At 39.1% G+C, this 19,269-nt stretch overlaps 1 protein-coding gene across 1 annotated transcript; it reads left to right on the top strand.

Annotated features, from left to right (window-relative positions):
- The first annotated feature begins 619 nt into the window (after window positions 1–619).
- LOC137133448 (C-type lectin domain family 4 member M-like) lies at window positions 620–8,886 on the top strand. Its single transcript, XM_067517109.1, has 7 exons — window positions 620–736; window positions 850–951; window positions 2,135–2,808; window positions 2,887–3,361; window positions 4,668–4,810; window positions 7,990–8,099; window positions 8,496–8,886. Exons 1-7 carry the CDS (start codon window positions 667–669, stop codon window positions 8,656–8,658), a joined length of 1,737 nt encoding a protein of 578 aa, XP_067373210.1. The 5' UTR covers window positions 620–666; the 3' UTR covers window positions 8,659–8,886.
- The last annotated feature ends 10,383 nt before the right edge of the window (window positions 8,887–19,269 follow it).

The raw sequence follows: 19,269 nt of genomic DNA, 5'->3' as shown, positions 1-19,269 counted from the left end.
TCATAGTACCATATCATCAAAGTAGACCACTTTGATCTCAGAATGCAGGCCTACTTGTGATTCACAGAATTTCCAAAAGTTTACATATACAAGTTAAAAAGTAGTTGTCCTAAAATTGCTCCCTAAGTTATTTCAGAGGGTTTTGATATGTTTTTACTAGTTTCAACAAAAGTAAGATGAAAATCAATTAAAAACAGTTCCAGATATCCCATGTTCCCTCAGTCTATTTGAAAGAATCATGTGTTTTAAAAATCCTCTTTCATATTTGATAATGAATTCAAAATAACAGCATAGATTTTGGTTCAATTGTCTAAAATTGTATGTTTATGTCTAATAATGACATCTTGTGGCCATGTTAATTATCACTTTTCAATCAGAAGAAAAGGTATCTTATAATCCACAAAGCCTCCTGACAGTGTGTCAGTAAATGTGACCTCATTGTCCATTTCTCTTTTCATAAATAATGTCCTAAACTTCTTTTTATGATTCAGGTCTTCTTGACTGTGGGGTGGTATAATGAAACTTCATCAAAGTGACATCAAACTGTGTCATTTCCTCTAATGCTCAGCTTCCTCAAAAACTGAATCCAACTTTCTTTTTTCCCATTTTACTGCCGTCTGTGCTGCAGAGCTGACCTTCTAGTAAGAGCTGAGCAGGTTATAATCAATGGAGAAAATACATATGAATGTTATAAATGACAGGTCTTTTCTCTTAAGATGGCCAACAAGTCAGACAGGTAAGAAGTTTCAATCAGACATAGATGCTTAAAACTAAGTGGGGAATGAATCTGATATTATCTGGTCTTACTATGAACTCACTGACTGTATTCACTATTTTTTTTCTGTTCAGGTTGTTTGAACTCAGAGAGGAGATTTTATAGAGCTGTTGTTTTCTGTCTGGGGCTGCTGAGTGTTTTCCTCTTGATCGGATTATTCATCTTCAGTCTCCGCTGTGAGTCTGGTTTTCATAAGTCAACATTCTTATCTTAAGCATTATCCTAAACAAAACTGTTAAGCTTAATATGTTCATGTTTTAAATCTGCCACAAAACAACAATGAATGAAATATACAACGTTAAAATACAAGTACACAGAATTTAAATTCAAAGTTAAATTTAGTTTTAAAGATTTGTATTTATCAAATCATTTCTTTTTATTTAATTTTTTATAATATATTTGAAATAGTTTTACAAAATGTAAAATTACAACACTAACTAAAAAGACAAAGCTAATATTTTTATAGAAAAAATGCATATAGCTGTTCTGATTTTGTTATACATTTCTACAACAATATAGCTGACAGGTATCCTATATTGACAAAAGTATTTGGCCACCTGCCACATGGTATTCAAATGCACATACTTCAATATGGAGTTGGCCTCCCATTTGCAGCTATAACAGCATCTACTCTTCTTGGAAAGCTGTCCACAAGATTTTTGTTTTTCTGTTTGAATGTTTTCTCTAATTGTGTAGAACATTTATGAGGTCAGTCACTGATGTTGGACAAGAAGGCCTGGTTCACGATCCCTGTTAAAGTTCATCCCAAAAGGGTTCAGTGGGTTTGAGGTCAAGGCTCAGTGTCGACTCCTCAAACCATGTCTTTATAGTCATTGCATTGTTCACTGGGGCACAGTCGTGATAGAAAAGGTCCTTCCCCAATAAGTTGGAAGCAGAGCATTGTCCAAAATGTCTTGGTATGGTGAAGCATTAAGATTGTCCTTCACTGGACCTAAGGGGCATAGCCCAAACCCTGAAAAACGAGGTGCCTTATAGCTAAGGTGGCATCCTATCACAGTACCATGCTTGAATCTTTTCAGAACAACCCAATTTTTTTTTTTTTTCACAAATGTTTGCAAATGGAGGTGATTGATTTTATAAACCTGTGACAATGGGTCTGATTGAAACACCTAAATTCATTAATTAACAGGTTTGGCCAAATACTTTTGTCCAAATAGTGTATTACAATTTGTTTGATGCTTCATGGGACTATGGAAAGTGTAAGAATTTAGTGGAGATATTTAATCCAGACTTTAAATTAGGAGCATCAGTTCATTATAATCATAATGTAAAAAATAGGAAATTAGGTAAATTGCAGTATATGGTTCTTGTGTTTCACACACTCTTTATTATGTTTAGACCATAACACAGTAAACAGTGCAGCAGCTGAACTCTTCACTATCAAAGCCAACATGACTGGGAGTCTCCAGGACTGTAAGAACAATCTGTCTTCCCTGACTGCAGAGAAGGACAAGTTGAATGTCACAGTGTTTTCCTTGACTGCAGAGAGATGCCACCTGAAATCCAGAATTAATTTCCTGACTGCAGAGAGATACCAGGTGGATAAAAGGCTGTCTTCCCTGACTGCAGAGAAGGACCAGCTAAATTCCAGAGTGTCTTCCCTGACTGCAGAGAAGGACCAGCTAAATTCCACAGTGTCTTCCCTGACTGCAGAGAAGGACCAGCTGAATGCCACAGTGTCTTCCATGACGGCAGAGAAGGACCAGCTGAATGCCACAGTGTCTTCCCTGACTGCAGAGAAGGACCAGCTAAATTCCACAGTGTCTTCCCTGACTGCAGAAAAGGACCAGCTAAATTCCACAGTGTCTTCCCTGACTGCAGAGAAGGACCAGCTAAATTCCACAGTGTCTTCCCTGACTGCAGAGAAGGACCAGCTGAATTCCAGAGTGTCTTCACTGACTGCAGAGAAGGACCAGCTGAATGCCACAGTGTCTTCCATGATGGCAGAGAAGGACCAGCTGAATGCCACAGTGTCTTCCCTGACTGCAGAGAAGGACCAGCTGAATTCCAGAGTGTCTTCCCTGACTGCAGAGAAGGACCAGCTAAATTCCACAGTGTCTTCCCTGACTGCAGAGAAGGACCAGCTAAATTCCACAGTGTCTTGCCTGACTGCAGAGAAGGACCAGCTGAATTCCAGAGTGTCTTCCCTGACTACAGAGAAGGACCAGCTGAATTCCAGAGTGTCTTCACTGACTGAAGAGAAGGACCAGCTGAATTCCAGAGTGTCTTCCCTGACTGCAGAGAAGGACCAGCTGAATTCCAGAGTTTCTTCCCTGACTGCAGAGAAGGACCAGCTAAATTCCACAGTGTCTTCCCTGACTGCAGAGAAGGACCGGCTGAATTCCAGAGTGTCTTCCCTGACTGCAGAGAAGGACCAGCTGAATGCCACAGTGTCTTCCCTGACTGCAGAGAAGGACCGGCTGAATTCCAGAGTGTCTTCCCTGACTGCAGAGAAGGACCAGCTAAATTCCACAGTGTCTTCCCTGACTGCAGAGAGAGACCAACTGAATGACAGACTTATGAACATGACTGAAGACGAGGAAAATTTTGAGTTTTGCAGACAGAGTGAGTGAGTAAGAAAATGGCACATTGCATTCCAGTGATGTGGGAAAGATAAAATAGCTGTAAACAAAATAATTTAAATGCCAATTTAATGCTCAGGTTTGCACAGTACACAAAGCTTTCCCCAAAGATTGAGGATGTATTAGTCGGTTCTAAATGCAAGTTAATAACATGTGCACTTTGTGTGTAAATCTAAAGATTGTCATCCCAAAAACTGATTTTGTACAACCCCAATTCCAAAAAATATGGAAGGATGTGTAAAATGTAATTAAAAAAGGATGAAATGATTTGTAAATGTCATTATCCCATATTATATTCACAACATACATCATCAGATGCTGAAACTGACCTGAAAAATGCTGCTTCATTTGTGGCAATTACTTTCCAGCCTTTTGTTGCCCCCTTTCCAACTTGAGATGTGTTGTTGCCATCAAATTCAAAATGAGTTAATTTTTTTCGTTGAAATGGTAAAATTTCTCAGTTTTAAAATCTGATGTGTTTATGTTTATGTTCTATGATGAATAAAATATGGGTTTCTGAGATCTGAAAATCGTTGCTTTCAGTTTTATACATCATTCCAGCTATTTTGGAATTGGGGTTGTAATAGAAAACCATTGTCGCTCTTCCAGAGGGGGTTAAGGGATAGGGGACAAAAGAGAGGTAAGCGTAGGAAATCACTCACTTTTTGGCATTTCACTTGAACCAACCCATTGCCCACACTTATCTGGAAAATAAATCCACCCCCAACTCAACCCGTTAATGTAAGACCCGCAACCAGACTCGTACCTGTATCTCAGGCTAACTGTAATCAGCCACAATATAGTCAGGGCTCAACTCTGATCTCCACCTACACAGGCTCATACACAGCAAGCTGTGATGCAGTAAATGTATCAGGTGTTACTGTAGTGGCTGATAGGTGCGTTGACCCATCTAAGATAATCCAGGTTGTTTTCTGTTTATAAGGAGGACCTGCAGAATGACTGGACTGAGGAGGATTATGTAGAACCTGACACAGCTACAGCACTACTTAAAAGAAAAACAGTGCCTTTATTTTTACTTCTTTTTCATTCTTAATTTTATCCTGCCTGCATTTAGTCTTCGCACCCATCACAATAGATTTTTTGTGGGTCACCCACAGGTCACCCACTCCCTAATGCCATGCAGGATTCTGCTCTTTGTTATATCTAGCAATAGATAGAGTTGTGTCTTGACTAGCAACCTGTCCAGCGTGTACACTACCTTAAATGACAGCATGAGAAGTTAACATAATGGATGGATAATTTCTAATGTCTGTTGTTTTACTTCACAGATAAAACTTGTCCTGATGGATGGACGATGTTCAGCTGTTTCTGCTATTTCCTCTCCAATGAGTCTGGTTCTTGGACAAAAGGCAGAGAGGACTGTAGGAAGAGAGGAGCAGACCTGGTGGTCATTAACAGTGCTGAAGAACAGGTGCAGTGATTTTGTCCAAGTTTGTTTACGTAGAGAAATTTTGAGGCGACAGCTTGTCGCCATCTTGTGTACATCTTGTCATGGTTATGGGTGTTGTTCTTGTCGATAAAATTTGTTTATTGTTCAGAGTGTGTGTCTCTGCTCTGCGGAGTGATTCAGAGGCTGGTTCAGTTCTGCAGTATAGCGATGGCAGACGCCCTCCTCTGCTGTCAAGGTCCAAATGACTGAACTCAGTCTCTGCAGTATTTTTAAGTTATTTAAAACTGGAATCTCCTGTTAGGCTGAAACAGATGTATTTTTCTGAAACAACCTTTCTAGCTCTCAAATGTGCAACAACAGGTTCTTCTTCAGATTCACCATCCAAATCCAGTTTGCAGATCGACTCAGCTCTTTCTCATAGATGTTGTAAGAGATTTGAGTAAAGATCAAACCCAAACCAGGCTGAGTTCTGAATATATTTATTGGGTATAAAAACAGAGGCTGGAGAGGAAGTCTTCAATATTTTTCAATTGATTCCTTATTTTCGCCTCTTTTCTCTGATGGTTGTTTTTAGGACCACCTTTGAAGTGGTCTTATCACCACTTTTGAATTGGTCTTCAGCTTCCTTTTCCAGCTTTCATTTTCAAAGTTGTTGCTGTGTTTGTGACATTTTGTTGCATTACTCTGTAGACACCAGTTTACCAGTTTGTTGATTTTTATTCCAAGTGCCTCAAAAAACTTTTTTCTTTCTTCACGCGTCTCCAAAACTTTTCTTTAGTCACCTTCAAAAGTATAAAATTTTATAAACCTAAATACTATCATAGCATTCTGTACTATTTATCGAACTATACATGACCACAACTTCTGAAAGGAAAATGAAATTACCATGCATCCCTGCCAGACCTTAAATAATTAAGACCTGGTGATGTTGGGTTGTAAACTTTGTGCCCAGGCTAAACATAGTTGGCTGGAGGTATTTGTCCCATTGTTTTGGTTTATGATGACGGAGCTTGTCAAACATAAAAAGTATAGTATGATATAAAAGAAATGGTTATATGTTTCAAAGAATTGCCGATTCTACAGAAGTTTTCTGGATATAAGATATGCCAATTTACAATTATGCATCTTACCTCTGGATGTTGCCAATCAGTCTCTTAACTAAATCATAAGCTTGGGTGCAGGGCTTGCTCAAGGGCACTTCAATGTGTGACAGGAGAAGCCGGAGGAACCAACAACTGCGAGATTGGTGGACAACAGCTCTACCTTCCTGTGCCACAGTCCCCCCCCCTAAAGCTGATGAGCCAAACAATGAAGTTGTGGGAAAGAGTAGTGGAAGCTAGACTAAGGGCAGAGGTGAACATTTGTGAGCAACAATATGGTTTCATGCATAGAAAAAGTCCAACAGATGCAATATTCACTTTGAGGATGCTGAGGTTGGGGCTGCCAGGCAGGAGGTCTAGAAGAAGACCAAACAGGAGATTTATGGATGTAGTGAGAGAGGACATGAAGTTAGTTGGTGTGAGAGAAGCGGATGCAGAGAACAGGGTTAGATGGAGGCACATGATTCACTGTGGCGACCCCTGAAAGGAAACACCTGAAACAAAAAAAGAAAACCTGATCATCTCCTAGAGCACTTTATTTGATTATTTACATACTGACATGTGTACATTTGCATTGTTTAACATGTCCTCTTGGTTAAGAGAATCTGTAGTTCTTACCTGGCCTGGCTTACCGGAGGCTGGTTGTATTTGTGACACGGAAGGGGTTTACCAGAAATTTGGTTCTGAACTGTCTTGCCGTGTAGGTATTTGTTAAAGAAGATTGTCGCAAGAGAAACTAAAGCCGCATATTGTCCACAACCCAGACAGTATACTATCCTACCCAATTCAGAAAAATAGGGTTACAGACTGGTTGCTTGTCACATGCTTTTGAGGATGCAGGCCAGAAGACTGCTGCAACCAACCAGAAGACTTGATATGAAAAGTATTGGTTCACCCTCACCAGCCAGGTGATCTTGTTCTTGATGACTCGCTACAAAAGCTGAAGAAGCTTCCAGATGGAAAGATGGAAAGGGCCACTGGTGGTTTAGGTAAGGTTGAGCAGAGATTGACACCCAGGTGTCACTTTATGAGATTACAGATTCTAGGAATGCACCCTCATGGAAATGGATTGTTCATCACATCAGGGTTAAAGGCTATAAATGACTTTTACCACCTACCTCTACCCACTGCACCATCACTGACCTTAGCCCCCTCTCTTAATGCCTTGTCAGGGGCCCTTCCTTTTTGCCCTCCTCCCCCACATGTCCTTGCCACAGCTGGATAAGGTTTTATTATTATTATTATTATTATTATTATTATTATTATTATTATTATTATTATTATTATTATTATTATTATTTAATGTTAGTTAGTAGTAGTTTGCTGTTTCAGGACTTTAAATTAACAAAATTAAAGGTTAAAATTAGTTTTAAAAAATTGAGCAGCATTGTTTCTCACTATATCTTTGAGTTTGGCTTTCAAAATAAGTCAGAGGTGGAAGAGAAAGCAATTACTCTTCTGCTGCATGTATACACAGATTTCTGGTAACCAGGTGAGATCTGCATAACATGATACCCGAGAAAGCTGAAGGTCGAAGTGAACTGGTTATATAAGTGCATGTATATGCACTCTTCAAAGGAGTGATGCATATGGACTTTGGGGTCTTGTCCTGAGGCGTGGGCTCTACCGTGTTGTGCCATGTACCAGGGAAGCATCTACTTAGTTTCTCCAATGTACAAATCAATGACAGCAAACGGAACAGCAACAACGCCCCAAATGATCATGAAAAAAGGAAGAGTTGTACAAAACTAAATAGCAGGTCCAGTTGCCACCAAACAGCATTTTCTGGGTCTCTGACCATTCTGTATCCTCCAGTTGATCACTCATAGTTCTACTCTATTGCTAATGAAATCACAGCATCACTTATGTTAAACTTAAATTTTGTAACTACTTGATTGCTGCACCAACACAGTCGCTCACAGGTGGATATTCAGTGCTCCAGAGTGTGCATTGCATGTGGCATATGGTGCTTATCAGTGAAAGTTATGAAGAGCTATAGAGAAATAGAAGTATTTCCTATTTTTCAGTATAAATACAGTAAATGCAAACGTAATTGCTTTAAATGTAATATTACTTATTTATTTATTTGCATTTATACAGATATTCCTCTCTAACTTCACCGCACTAGGCACCTGGTGGTGGATTGGTTTGACTGACAGGGAAGAGGAAGGCACCTGGAAATGGATTGATGGAGCCTTACTGACTCAGAGGTTTGACCCTAATGTGTTTTTTAGCACATATTAAAGCCTCTGACATTAGCAAACTGTTGACTTAACACTTTACTGAAAGAATTCTGAATAATAACTTAACATTAGAGTGAATCATAGAATATTCAGCTCAATTAAGACTTTGATCAACCATTCAGTTCATTTAAAACTACAAGGCAATGAAACTACCCCAATGTAGGAATAAAACCCAGATTCAAAAAACAGATTTTAGTTCCTATGACTTGTGAAAAATGTTCACAAATATTTCTAGAAAGAAGCAGCATGGTGGTGGTGTGGTTGGCGGTGCTACCTCACAACTAGAAGGTCCCCAGCTTTAATCCATCTGCTGACCTTGGTCTTTGCGTGTTTTGCCTAAAGTTTGATTCTTTTTCTTTTTAGGTACTGGGAAACAAAACAGCCTGACAATGGTATTGGAGACACAATGTGGGGTGAGGAAGACTGTGCCCACATCCGAACTCAAAAGAAAACTAAAAATAACTGGAATGATCTGTCATGTGATGCTTCTCTGCACTGGATTTGTGAGAAAATGGCTCAGTGCTAGTGTACATCATGTATACTTGCTTTTAGAAAGGTATTTCTTGTGGAGATCTTGTTGATGTTTAACGACAATTTAATTGAGTTTATACCAAAGATTATGTAATATGTAATCTGCCTTTATGACTAACCACATGGCTGTATAACTTAATAAAGATGTGTTATGTCTAGAGAGGTGCGAGGTTTTGTTGGAACATTCTACTATGTGCGATAAAACCACAGGGGGCTGATTTTGCCTGTGACACAAGGTTATGAGACTGGTTTTGACCAGTTTATGACCAGGGTTTATTCCCCCCCACTGCAACACCTTTGGGGTTTGTTCTATATTCAAAGAAGTTGTGAAGTTTTATAAATAATTTGTACATGAACGTGTTCTTGTTCAGACTGATCTGAACCCTCTTGCAATAGTTTTTTTGCTGTTTGACCTTCAAAAACTTCAACCCACAGCACAAAGGCATCACAAATCAAAAATGGCTTCTCTCAGGTTGAGAAGCTGTCATCCTGTGCTACCCGGACAATGCTCCAATCTGTGTAGGATCTGAGCCAGATCATCGAAAGGAAAGAAGATGGCAGCCATGCCTTAGCAGATAATCTGTAGTGTTGTTTTCCAATGATGTATGCCGCACAGTGAGTAGCTCTGTCTCATGAGAAAAGGGAATATCCCGAGACAGACTTGACACCATGACATGGGTGATGTCATGGTAAGGAAAGGAGTAAAGGTCCCAGGCTCAATCCTAACCCAGGTCATAAAGAACTACCACCACTCTGTGAATTTATGGTAAAAAATTGTTGTTTCCTATATGGGGAGGACTCTGCTTCACAAGTGAGGAAAGTCTGACTGAAAGGCGGAGAAGAATGAAAAGAAGAGCACACAACGGCACACATGCCTGTCCAACAAAGGAAAGGGAAAAAATATCATCCTGATAATCCTGACACATTACATGTTCTGTTGAAACATTATCTCATCAAGACCTCTCTTTTGCTCCCACTCTGTCTCCAGCCCATGCTTACTTCTCTCCGCAGACCGGCTTTATTGTTATTTCTATGTTTTGTCCGTGTTGATATTGTATGTCTGCTGCTTGGCCATTGGTCTCACTTGTAAAAGGGATTTCTCTATAGGATTTCCTGCTAAATATTGGCAAATAACCTGCCAAGAACTTTCTTTCCTTTTCCCATCGGTGCACACAACTTCACACAATTCTGATCAATCCTGCAGTTACCTGGCCTGCTTTTTTACGTTAATTTCCAAATTACAAAGTTGCTATGTGCTCCATGTACTCTGAAAGCATGGTAGCACTTCAGGCTATAACCTGCAAGTTACAGTTTAATTATTTCGTACAGACTATGTATCACCAGGTTCCAACAGTGGGACAAATGTTCACTGGTAAAGTGGAAGAAAACAGTTAGTTGGGGAATAATAGAACATGACAATAACTGGAAATATTAGGAGACCTGGGCCCATATTGATTACATTTCCTGGAAGGGGAAATCCCTCATAACTGGCCAGAAATTCTCAGAAGAATACAGTTGTGGTCCTGTTTTTTGGGGCAGGAGTAAGAGCAGGTCCAGGCCTAAACAAAGGAAGCAATGTTAGATAAAGTGCAATATTCATAACTGTAAGACAGAATGTAGAGTGCAGTAATACTGTTACAGTATTATGAGAAAATGCTAGACCACAATACTTTTCAGATCCTATCACTGCCCATTAGCACTCCCCAAGATCTTTATCCCAGTCTGTGGATCAGTCAGTAAACCCAACTGTCCCTGGCTGTAATTCCTGAATGGTTAATGCCACACTTTTGTTAAATCCCTTTAATTAAAGCTGAAAGAGTTAAAGCAAGTTTTCCGTTTCAAATTCACTGTAGTGGTTTACAGAGGCCAAATGCCAAAAATCACATTGCTGTTTCAATATTTATGAACCTGACTGCAGGACTGTGAAAAACCCCTTTACCAAAGATCAGTGAAGAAAATATTGAGCTAGCAGCTTCTCATATTTCACCTTTAGATCTGACTTGGTTGTTGCCAACATCACTTGTAAATATTAAACAAATCCAAAAAGTCTTTATAGAAATGACTGTTGGCAACTGGACCTTAAGACGTTAGCAGAGCAGAGCTTACAGTCAGTTTAACTTTGGTTGCTGTCACTTATCTTAAACAGCTATAGATGAACAGACATTTTTCAACCTCCAACTACCTGCTCAACCAATGTGAGTGTGGCTGGTTAATGCACATGGCTCTACAGAAGATCAGACCTTTCTTTCTCCTGACCTTTGGCAACATTTCACCATTATGTATCTCAGGGTAACTTGTTACTTTAAAAACTACCAGACATCCTGTTTCAAATGTACTTTCCTGTGTCCAAGAGAATGTGGCACACATCCTTTAAATTCTCCACACGTACAAAATCCTTTTTTCTTGCTCTCTATGTACTAAGCCTTGAAATAATAACAGTCAATCTTTTTTTTCTTTCTTTTCGGCTTATCCTGTGAGTTCAGTGTCGCCACAGCGGATCATTGTCCACATGTTGATTTGACACACTTTTTATGCTGGATGCCCATTCTGACACAACCCTCCCCAATTTCTACCGGGCTTGGACCGGCATTGCACAGATGGAAATAACAGTACGTCATTAATATATTGAAATATGAGAACATATAGGCATTTCATATACTTAAAATGTAGTAATTCAAAGAGTCATAGTTTTCTGTGTGGTATGTCTGTGGTACCCTACTGGTGGCGTCAGGGATGCACTGTGTTTAATTCAAAGCTTGCAACAAGTTCTTCATCTCAACCATGAGGTGTTATAAGGTCTCATCCTTGCCCGCAGTACACAGTACTGTAGAGCGCACATGTGCACAATCAATCAGGCATAACATTACAGTTTGACCCCCTGAGCAATTTAATGCAGCAATACAGCAGCTGTGCCATGAGTTCTACATTACCAAGGTTATCATTTCTCTATTTTTAAGTTGGAACTGCGAGAAAGGTGATAATTCTACTGTGTGTTTATTATTGAGGTCAAAGTGAGTAGTGGAGTCGTACTGGAGTTAATTCTAAGAAGAGGTGGTTCTAATGTTTTGCCCCCCTCATTCCTGCCACCTACAGAAGATATAGCGTGATCGCATGACATCCCACTGCACAAAAGATCTAGCGTAACAGTGATAAACTGACACAGCATCAGACCATCCCTTTCTGTGGCTACATCTAAAGTATACTAAGTATATCTAAATTAAGTGCTACTTCATTTTAAACTGGTAGTCCCGTCAGAGATTCTTTTGTTTCAGGAGCAGCAACCTGACAAGGGTGGTGAAGACATAAAGTGGGGTGAGTCATGTGTCATGTGAATCTTCTATGGGCTGAATCTGTGAGAAAAAGTCTTGGCAGTAAATTAGGTATAGAAAGTAAGATATTCTGCAAAGTTTCTTTGGTGTTTTTCCCACCACAGTTTCTAACGATGTAAAACTGTGAGGATCTATCTGTTTCATCTCCATTTTATAACTGAGGTGTTTTTTGTATTTGCAACAGATAAAGAGTCTTTTTAAATCTATGCTCAGTATACTGTCACGATCCTGTCCCTGCCTTTAGTTTGTCCCTGTTTTTCTGAGCTTGGCTTTTATTTTGTTGACCCTCCTGTGCCACTTCCTGTTCATAGTCTATTTGGTTTCTTTATCTACTTCGTTTGTCCTGATTAGTTTCACCTGCTCTCCTGACCTTTTAAACCCCTCAGTCTTTTGCCTGTTTGTCTTTGTTTCCTGTTGCTTTGTCACGTGCCTTATTGTGCTGCCTGCTCCTGGATTCTCTGCTGGGCTTTAGGGTTTTGGAGAATCCAAAATAACAGCTTCCAGAAAAAAAGTTCAAAGATCAACCATCTTGTCATGTGTCTATAGAAATTTTTTGGCAGGTTGTGACATCTAATTCAACCTTTTTGCATATATTTTCTGCAATGATTTAGACCTCCACTAAGTTGTGACTGTGTCTTACTCACCTTGTCGGTCTCATCAGTTCACTTTATATCATATATGAACATACCTAGTCCTGACAACCCTTTATGTTGCAGTCCTTAACTAAGCCACCAAGTGAGTAATCAGGAGGCTCAAAGCAACAACGATGGTCTACAGTACGTTACTCAACAGGATGTTGCTAAGCCCTCTGCTGTCGACAGATTAAAATGCTTTAGACTGGATTATATAAATTGTTTCTAAAGCAAAGAACCTACCAAGGTGTGTGTGTTTTATAGAGCTGTTGTTCTCTCTTTGGGGCTGCTGATTGTTTTCCTGCTGGTTGGACTCTGCTTTGTTGTTTACTGTGAGTCTGGTTCACGGGCAGTTTTTAACCCACTGTTAGATTTGAGCTGTTTTCTCGTCTTTATGCTGCTTTTGTGTTTAAAATTCCCATTATATTGAGTAACTAAACAATATCACATGTAAAACATTGTACTGATATAATTTGATGATATAAACTGTATTAAAAACACTTGTTTCAAGGATGGAACATAAAATTAGGATTGTCCAACGTAATTTATATAATTTTGTTGTCCACATGATTTGGCTCAAACTGTGCAGCAGTTTTTATGCTGCATTTTGAAGTGTTTTTGCTTTGCACACGTTCAAATCTTTGGCTACTATAGGTGCTTTAATTCTGAAAGATGTAATTATAGTAACTGCAAACATAAAAATTGAGAAATATTTTAAACTTGTCATAACCAAAAAATAAGATGAATTTTATCTGTTTCAGATCCTAACTTGAACGCTGGCTCAGCTGCAGAGTTTTCCGTTATGAAAGACAACCTGACCCAGTGTCTCCAGGCCAGTGATAAGAAACTGTCCAATTTGTCTGAAGAGAGAAACCAGCTGAATGTCAGACTCACTGCAATGACTAAAGAGCTGAACAAGCTGCAGAGTTTGTCTAATGACAGTAGATACACACACAGTGTAAATATAGTACCTATAGTAGTATAAGTTCTACAAGTCATCTAAAGGTTGTGTACATCTGAGGATGTATGTGATCTACAACAGCTGATCAATTTTCTAATTTCTTATTCACACACACTGACAATATTTGTAAACCAATTCTGATTAAGTATGTTTTAAATTATTAATAAATGTTCCAGAGAAAACGTGTCCTGAATGGAGCAAGTTCAATTTTTCCTGTTACTTCATCTCCCTTGAATCTGGTTCTTGGAAAAGAGGTAGACAGGACTGCAAAGACAGAGAAGCAGATCTAGTTGTGATAGACAGTGCTGAAGAACAGGTACAGTGTGGATGTTTTAGGACACTGAGGTCAATGACAAAGGTAAATGTGAACACTAACTTTTTCCGGTAATGTGGACTGTGAACGTTCTATTGCTGCACAACCTTAAGCTCTGGGTAACCGAGACCGAACAGGAGTTAAATACTTTAATCAAAAATTGAATTACTACCATGAGAAGAAAAGCAAAACAGACCTGACCCATCGAAGCACAGACTCCACTAGACCCCTGAAGTTATCTGGTACTAAGCCCTCAGTAACAGATGCTTGATAAGTTCCAAGGCCTCCATGGATCTGACTTGTTTTTCCAGCACATCCCACAGATGCTCGTTTACATTGAGATTTATAGAACTTGGAGGCCAAGTCAATACCTCAAACTCAGTGTTTTCCTCAAACAATTGTTGAACCATTTTTTGCAGTGTGGCAGAGACCACTAAAAGAGACCACAGACATTAGGAAATACGGTTTCCGTGTACTTCAGCTCAGAAACAGCATTTATGTAGGTGGTACCTTGTCAAAGTAACATCTGCAAGAATGGCAGAACGTAAGGTTTCCCTCCAGAACATTGTCAGGAGCATCACACTGCTTCTGCCAGCTTCCCTTTCTGCCATAGTGCATCCTGGTAGCATCTTTTCCTGAGTAAGTGATGCACATGCAAACAACCAGACCTGGCCCCCTTTATCCATCGCTCTGTGGTCCAGTTCTGAAGCTCACATGTCCGCTCTCAGGGCTTCTGGCGGCAGATGAAGGTTATACAGAATCTTACTTATATAACCACGACACTTCTAATATATCAGAAAAATATTTAGCAGGTAACAATAGTGGGTCAAACTTCCATTGTAAAAGTGGAGGAAGACAAATGTTCAAGGATTAAGAGGAATTTAATTTAAGAGACCTCAGGTAATTTAACCCTGTACTGAAACTCAGTCAGTACACTTTGTCAGACACATACACAGCAGAGACAGGAAGTCACAATATCTCAAGTGCAGGATTTATATTTACAACAAACACAAAGTCACTGTCTGTTTTATTTTTGTAGCTGTGTAACAGCCCAGCCCACCCCGGCCCCTCAACTTCTGTACATTTATTCTGAACTGTGAAACCTTTGTGCCACTGTTCTTTCCAGGAACTAAGAAGGAAATGACAAAGCTGCATCAGGTTGGGTAGAATAAATGGGACTGTGTTTTCTATTCATTTCCACAACCGTGTCCTGAACTGATGTCACTTTACTAGAGTGACATGTCATTGTACAAACTTAAAGACATTTATGGATGTGCAATACATTTATATGCTCAATGACACTAAAGGTTGTTGTTCTTCCAAATCTGAATAAGAAAAAGTTAAACATGACAAACATCCTATGTCAGGTTGCACTTCTATCTTAAGGGAGGTGACAGATTTTTAATACTTTGATGATTTTTGTGTTATATGTATACAAAAGCATACATATATTACAATATTACCAGTATAACCTGACTTTACAATGATCTCTGACCATGAGATGGTGGGAGCTGCACTATTTCATAAACTCTTTTGGTAATAATGTGGTGTATCGACATATCTTCCTCTCTGTGTCAGAGCCTGAAAATAGCAGTGTTATCTTGAACCCTCAGTATCTGATTGAAAGCATTTCTCTTCACACATCTGTTTTTATGCAATGTAGAGCTCACACTCCCCTGAGCAACACCAGTACTGATCAGGTTAGAAAACAGAAACACAAATTAATAAAAAAAAAGTTACAGTCATCTGTCCTAATTCCTTAAGTATTAGATAAGGTCGTATTGTATCAAATGCAGAATTAAAATCAATAAAAAGAAGGTGAGCATACGTAAGGATAAGACGAGTGAAGCTTTTTACAGAAAAAATGTTGGTGGTCTGGAATTGGTTTAGATCATTTACAGCTTTGACAGAGTCAGTAACTGCACATTGGAAACACACAGCTCCAAAGCTGAAGACACCTGCTGAAAGACACAGAGAAGAAAAAGAACAACCACAAGGGAATGAAGTAGAGCAATTAAGCATTTAAGTTGTGTCCACGTATGTACAAAACAATTGAGACATTCAAAGAAACAGTTGATTAATTAACAATAATTCAAATGTTTTATTTCTTTATGTTTGCTGGTTCCAGTGGGGCCAGTGCTGCTTGAGCTAAGCTGTGTGCAACCTGCATCTCTGCTGCAACATGTGCTTCTCAGCCATCCACCAGCAGTCATGTGCTCACAGATGCAAATGTCATCTGCCCGTTAGAAGCCCAGCGGTGCGCTTCACAACAGTGTGTGTCCACACATTGCAATTCCTCTACTTTGCTTTCTGAGGATTAGAGGATAAGTGGGATTTAATTTAGTCTTGTACTGAAACACAGTCAGCTCACTTTGCCACACACAAAGAAAAGAACAACAGTGTTCAAGGTGATAATCCAAAAAATCTGCACTGCTCTGATTTGGAAGACAAACAGGTTCATGGACATAAGTGCAGAGAGATGGATCAAACAGACAACAATCGTGCTCTTCTCTTTGCCCAAGAGTTCAAATTCAGCAGAGACAGAAAGACTCAATAGAAATGTCTCACGTGCAGCAACACACACAGTCAAAGTCTGTTGTGTTTTTGTAGCTGGGTTGTTAACAACACATGTATTTTAGTGTGTCTTCTCATGAGCACGCTTCTTATTGCTGACCATCAAAACCACACAACCTTCCTCTAAAGCTCAGGGTTCTTAGTATCTGAAACCAAAATGTCTTTCTCATTTACATGTACTGTGCTGCAAAGCTGACCAGAGCTCGGAGGCAGTTAACAAACCTGTGATCAATGGAGGAAATATATGTCAGTGTTGAACATGACAAGTCTGTTCGCTCAAGTCCTTCAACAAATCACACAGGTAAGAATGTTTAATTAGTTGCTGAGTGGAGATTAAATCTGTTTTAATCATATGTTATTTCTGATCTAAGACTGTGTTTACTGGTCTTTTTCTGTTCAGGTCCCAGGAGCTCAGACAGGAGACTTTATAAAACTATTGGTCTCTGTCTGGGGCTGATGAGTGTTTTCCTGGTGGCTGGACTCATCGTCCGCGGTGTCCACTGTGAGTCTGTGTTTTATAAGTTAATACCAGAGTTACTTTATGAGTTTTAGACGTATTTTCATTTAAATGTCAATACTTCAAAAACTCATAAAGTTCAGGAGGAAAAGTGCTTTCAGCTGTTCAGCACCAGACAAACAGGAACTTCACCTTCACTTATTCACTGACATTATTAGTGTGAATCACATTCTTGTTTCCATTATTTGTTATTCCGGATTCTTCCGTATGTTTTTTGGCACACTACTTGTCCTAAACACTGACAGCTAAAAACATGGTTCCAACTGTAATATTTTAAGCCTGGTCAGGAGAGGAGTGCTTTTACTTTGTGTGCTTGTGGGTTTGACTCTGGTCAGCTGCCTCAGGTGATAGAAACTAGACTTAACAAATGACCGGATCTGGCTTTCAAGCTTCAGGTCAGTATTCATTTTAAAGGTTAATAATTTCAGATTTGGCATATTCAGCCAAGTGTCCCAAGTCTACCAGGGCAGTCCCACTAGGAGCAGAAGAGGACTTGAAGTCAAGAGTCATGCCCTTTATACCGAGCCACTGTTCTAAGATATCATGGTCCACTGTTTCAAACGCAGCCGTTAAATTGAGTAGTACAAGGACCACACAGTCACCAGAATTAAAGGCTAGAAAAATGTCATTAAGCCTAGCAAAAAAACACTCAAACATTCATTCTAAAACCAGATTGGAAAGCCTCAAGGCTGTGCTGATTTAAAAATGCTATTATCTGACTATAAACAATTTTCTCTAAGATCTACGGCATGTTTAAATTTTTATGGACCACCCCAGAGGTTAGACTGCCATTTATAATGGTGAGAACAGATGGCTTTAAAGTATGAAAAACCTCTTTAAAAAGTCGGGAGGGAAGAGCATCACAAGGTGAACCTGAGGTCTTCAAATGTCCAACAATCTCCTTAACCTGTAACACGGTGACAGGCTCAAACTGATGAAAGACAGCAGAGGATAAAGGAGTGGACTGATGGGTCAAAGTCAACCAGTGAGATTTGGGCCTTTGAGATAGAGACCTTATTAATAAACAAATGCAAAAAGTTTTCACAAGATTCATTAGAGGACTCAAAATAGACAGTCTGAGGAGCATTAAGACATTTGTCAATCAAGTGAAACAGCACACGTGGTTTGTGACGGTTTGTAATAATAATGTCATAGTGTTTCCTTTTCACTTCTATATGGTACAACGCCTTTAGTCTTTATTTTATTTATTTTTTTTGCAGCTAATGCAAACTTTACTCATGTCCTGAACACACGTGTCCGATTTCACATCGGTTCTCCACTAGGGGGTGCTATGTGCTTATGTTTTTGTCATCATATGTTCAGAACTTCCTTAGTGTGGAGAGGGCAAGATGGCAACAGTTGATTCCTTTGGACAGGCTGCCATCTGCTGGAGAGTTGGTGAATAGCAATTGAAAACTTGATTGTTTCATGTGCTGTCACTTCTAAGTAGTTTAGTTTAGTATCTCAAAAACTACACATGGTAACATGATGAAACTTTGTGGACAGCTGCCCCATGATGAAGTGCATTCCATGTTACGGCGTTGGCTCTATAACTCTGCTGGGTGTACTGCAAATGATTTTTATTTTGTTCATGTGCTGTCGCTTCTACAATGTTCAGAGCTGCAGATTTGGCGATGGCTGCAGCGGCTGGCTTTTGAGCAATAATATGCATTTTCTGTAGTAAATGCCCATTCTAGTTTATTATTCCAAATTCTTCCGTACCTTTTTTGGCACACTACTAGTCCTAAACGGTGACAACTAGAAACACGGTTCCAACTCTAACATGTGTAAGCCTGCTCAGGAAAGGGGTTCTTTTACTTTGTGTGAAAGTCTGAAAGCTAATGTACAATAATTGTTATGAATATTTGTGGGTCGTTCCAGAATTAGAGGACAATTTAAGCAACACTTTTGGAAAACTGACCTTATATTTTAGCTTTCTGTTATGAATTAAGAATAAATAGGTATTAAACCATCAAACAATTTGATTCATCCAGCTCAGACAATACTTTTTACTTTTTATTAAGGTGTTTTATTTGTTGTGCAACCCTGTTATGAATACTTAGGAACCTGAAAAAGGTATATTTTAAAATATTGTGTAATAAATCATTTACCATTAAAGAAATACATTTTCATTAAATACTCATTTAATTTCAAATAAGTCTTGACTCACATTAATTTAGGCAAATTTTGAAACCAATCCCACTAATTTTTAGTCACACACTTTTCTTTACAAATTTAAATATTTATTTTCAAGCTCAAATACATCATGTATATAATCAT

This window comes from Channa argus, chromosome 9, assembly GCF_033026475.1.
Source record: "Channa argus isolate prfri chromosome 9, Channa argus male v1.0, whole genome shotgun sequence".
Taxonomy (NCBI): domain Eukaryota; kingdom Metazoa; phylum Chordata; class Actinopteri; order Anabantiformes; family Channidae; genus Channa; species Channa argus.
Note: the sequence above shows the minus strand (reverse complement) of the source record. Positions and strands in the feature narration are given on the sequence as shown.

Coding starts and splice junctions, on each gene's coding strand:
- LOC137133448 (XM_067517109.1), top strand. CDS start 667: ATGGAGAAAATACATATGAATGTTATAAATGACAGGTCTTTTCTCTTA. Junction 2,809..2,886: donor AGGACCAGCTGAATTCCAGA/GTGTCTTCCCTG, acceptor GACCAGCTAAAT/TCCACAGTGTCTTGCCTGAC. Junction 8,100..8,495: donor GGAGCCTTACTGACTCAGAG/GTTTGACCCTAA, acceptor TTTTCTTTTTAG/GTACTGGGAAACAAAACAGC.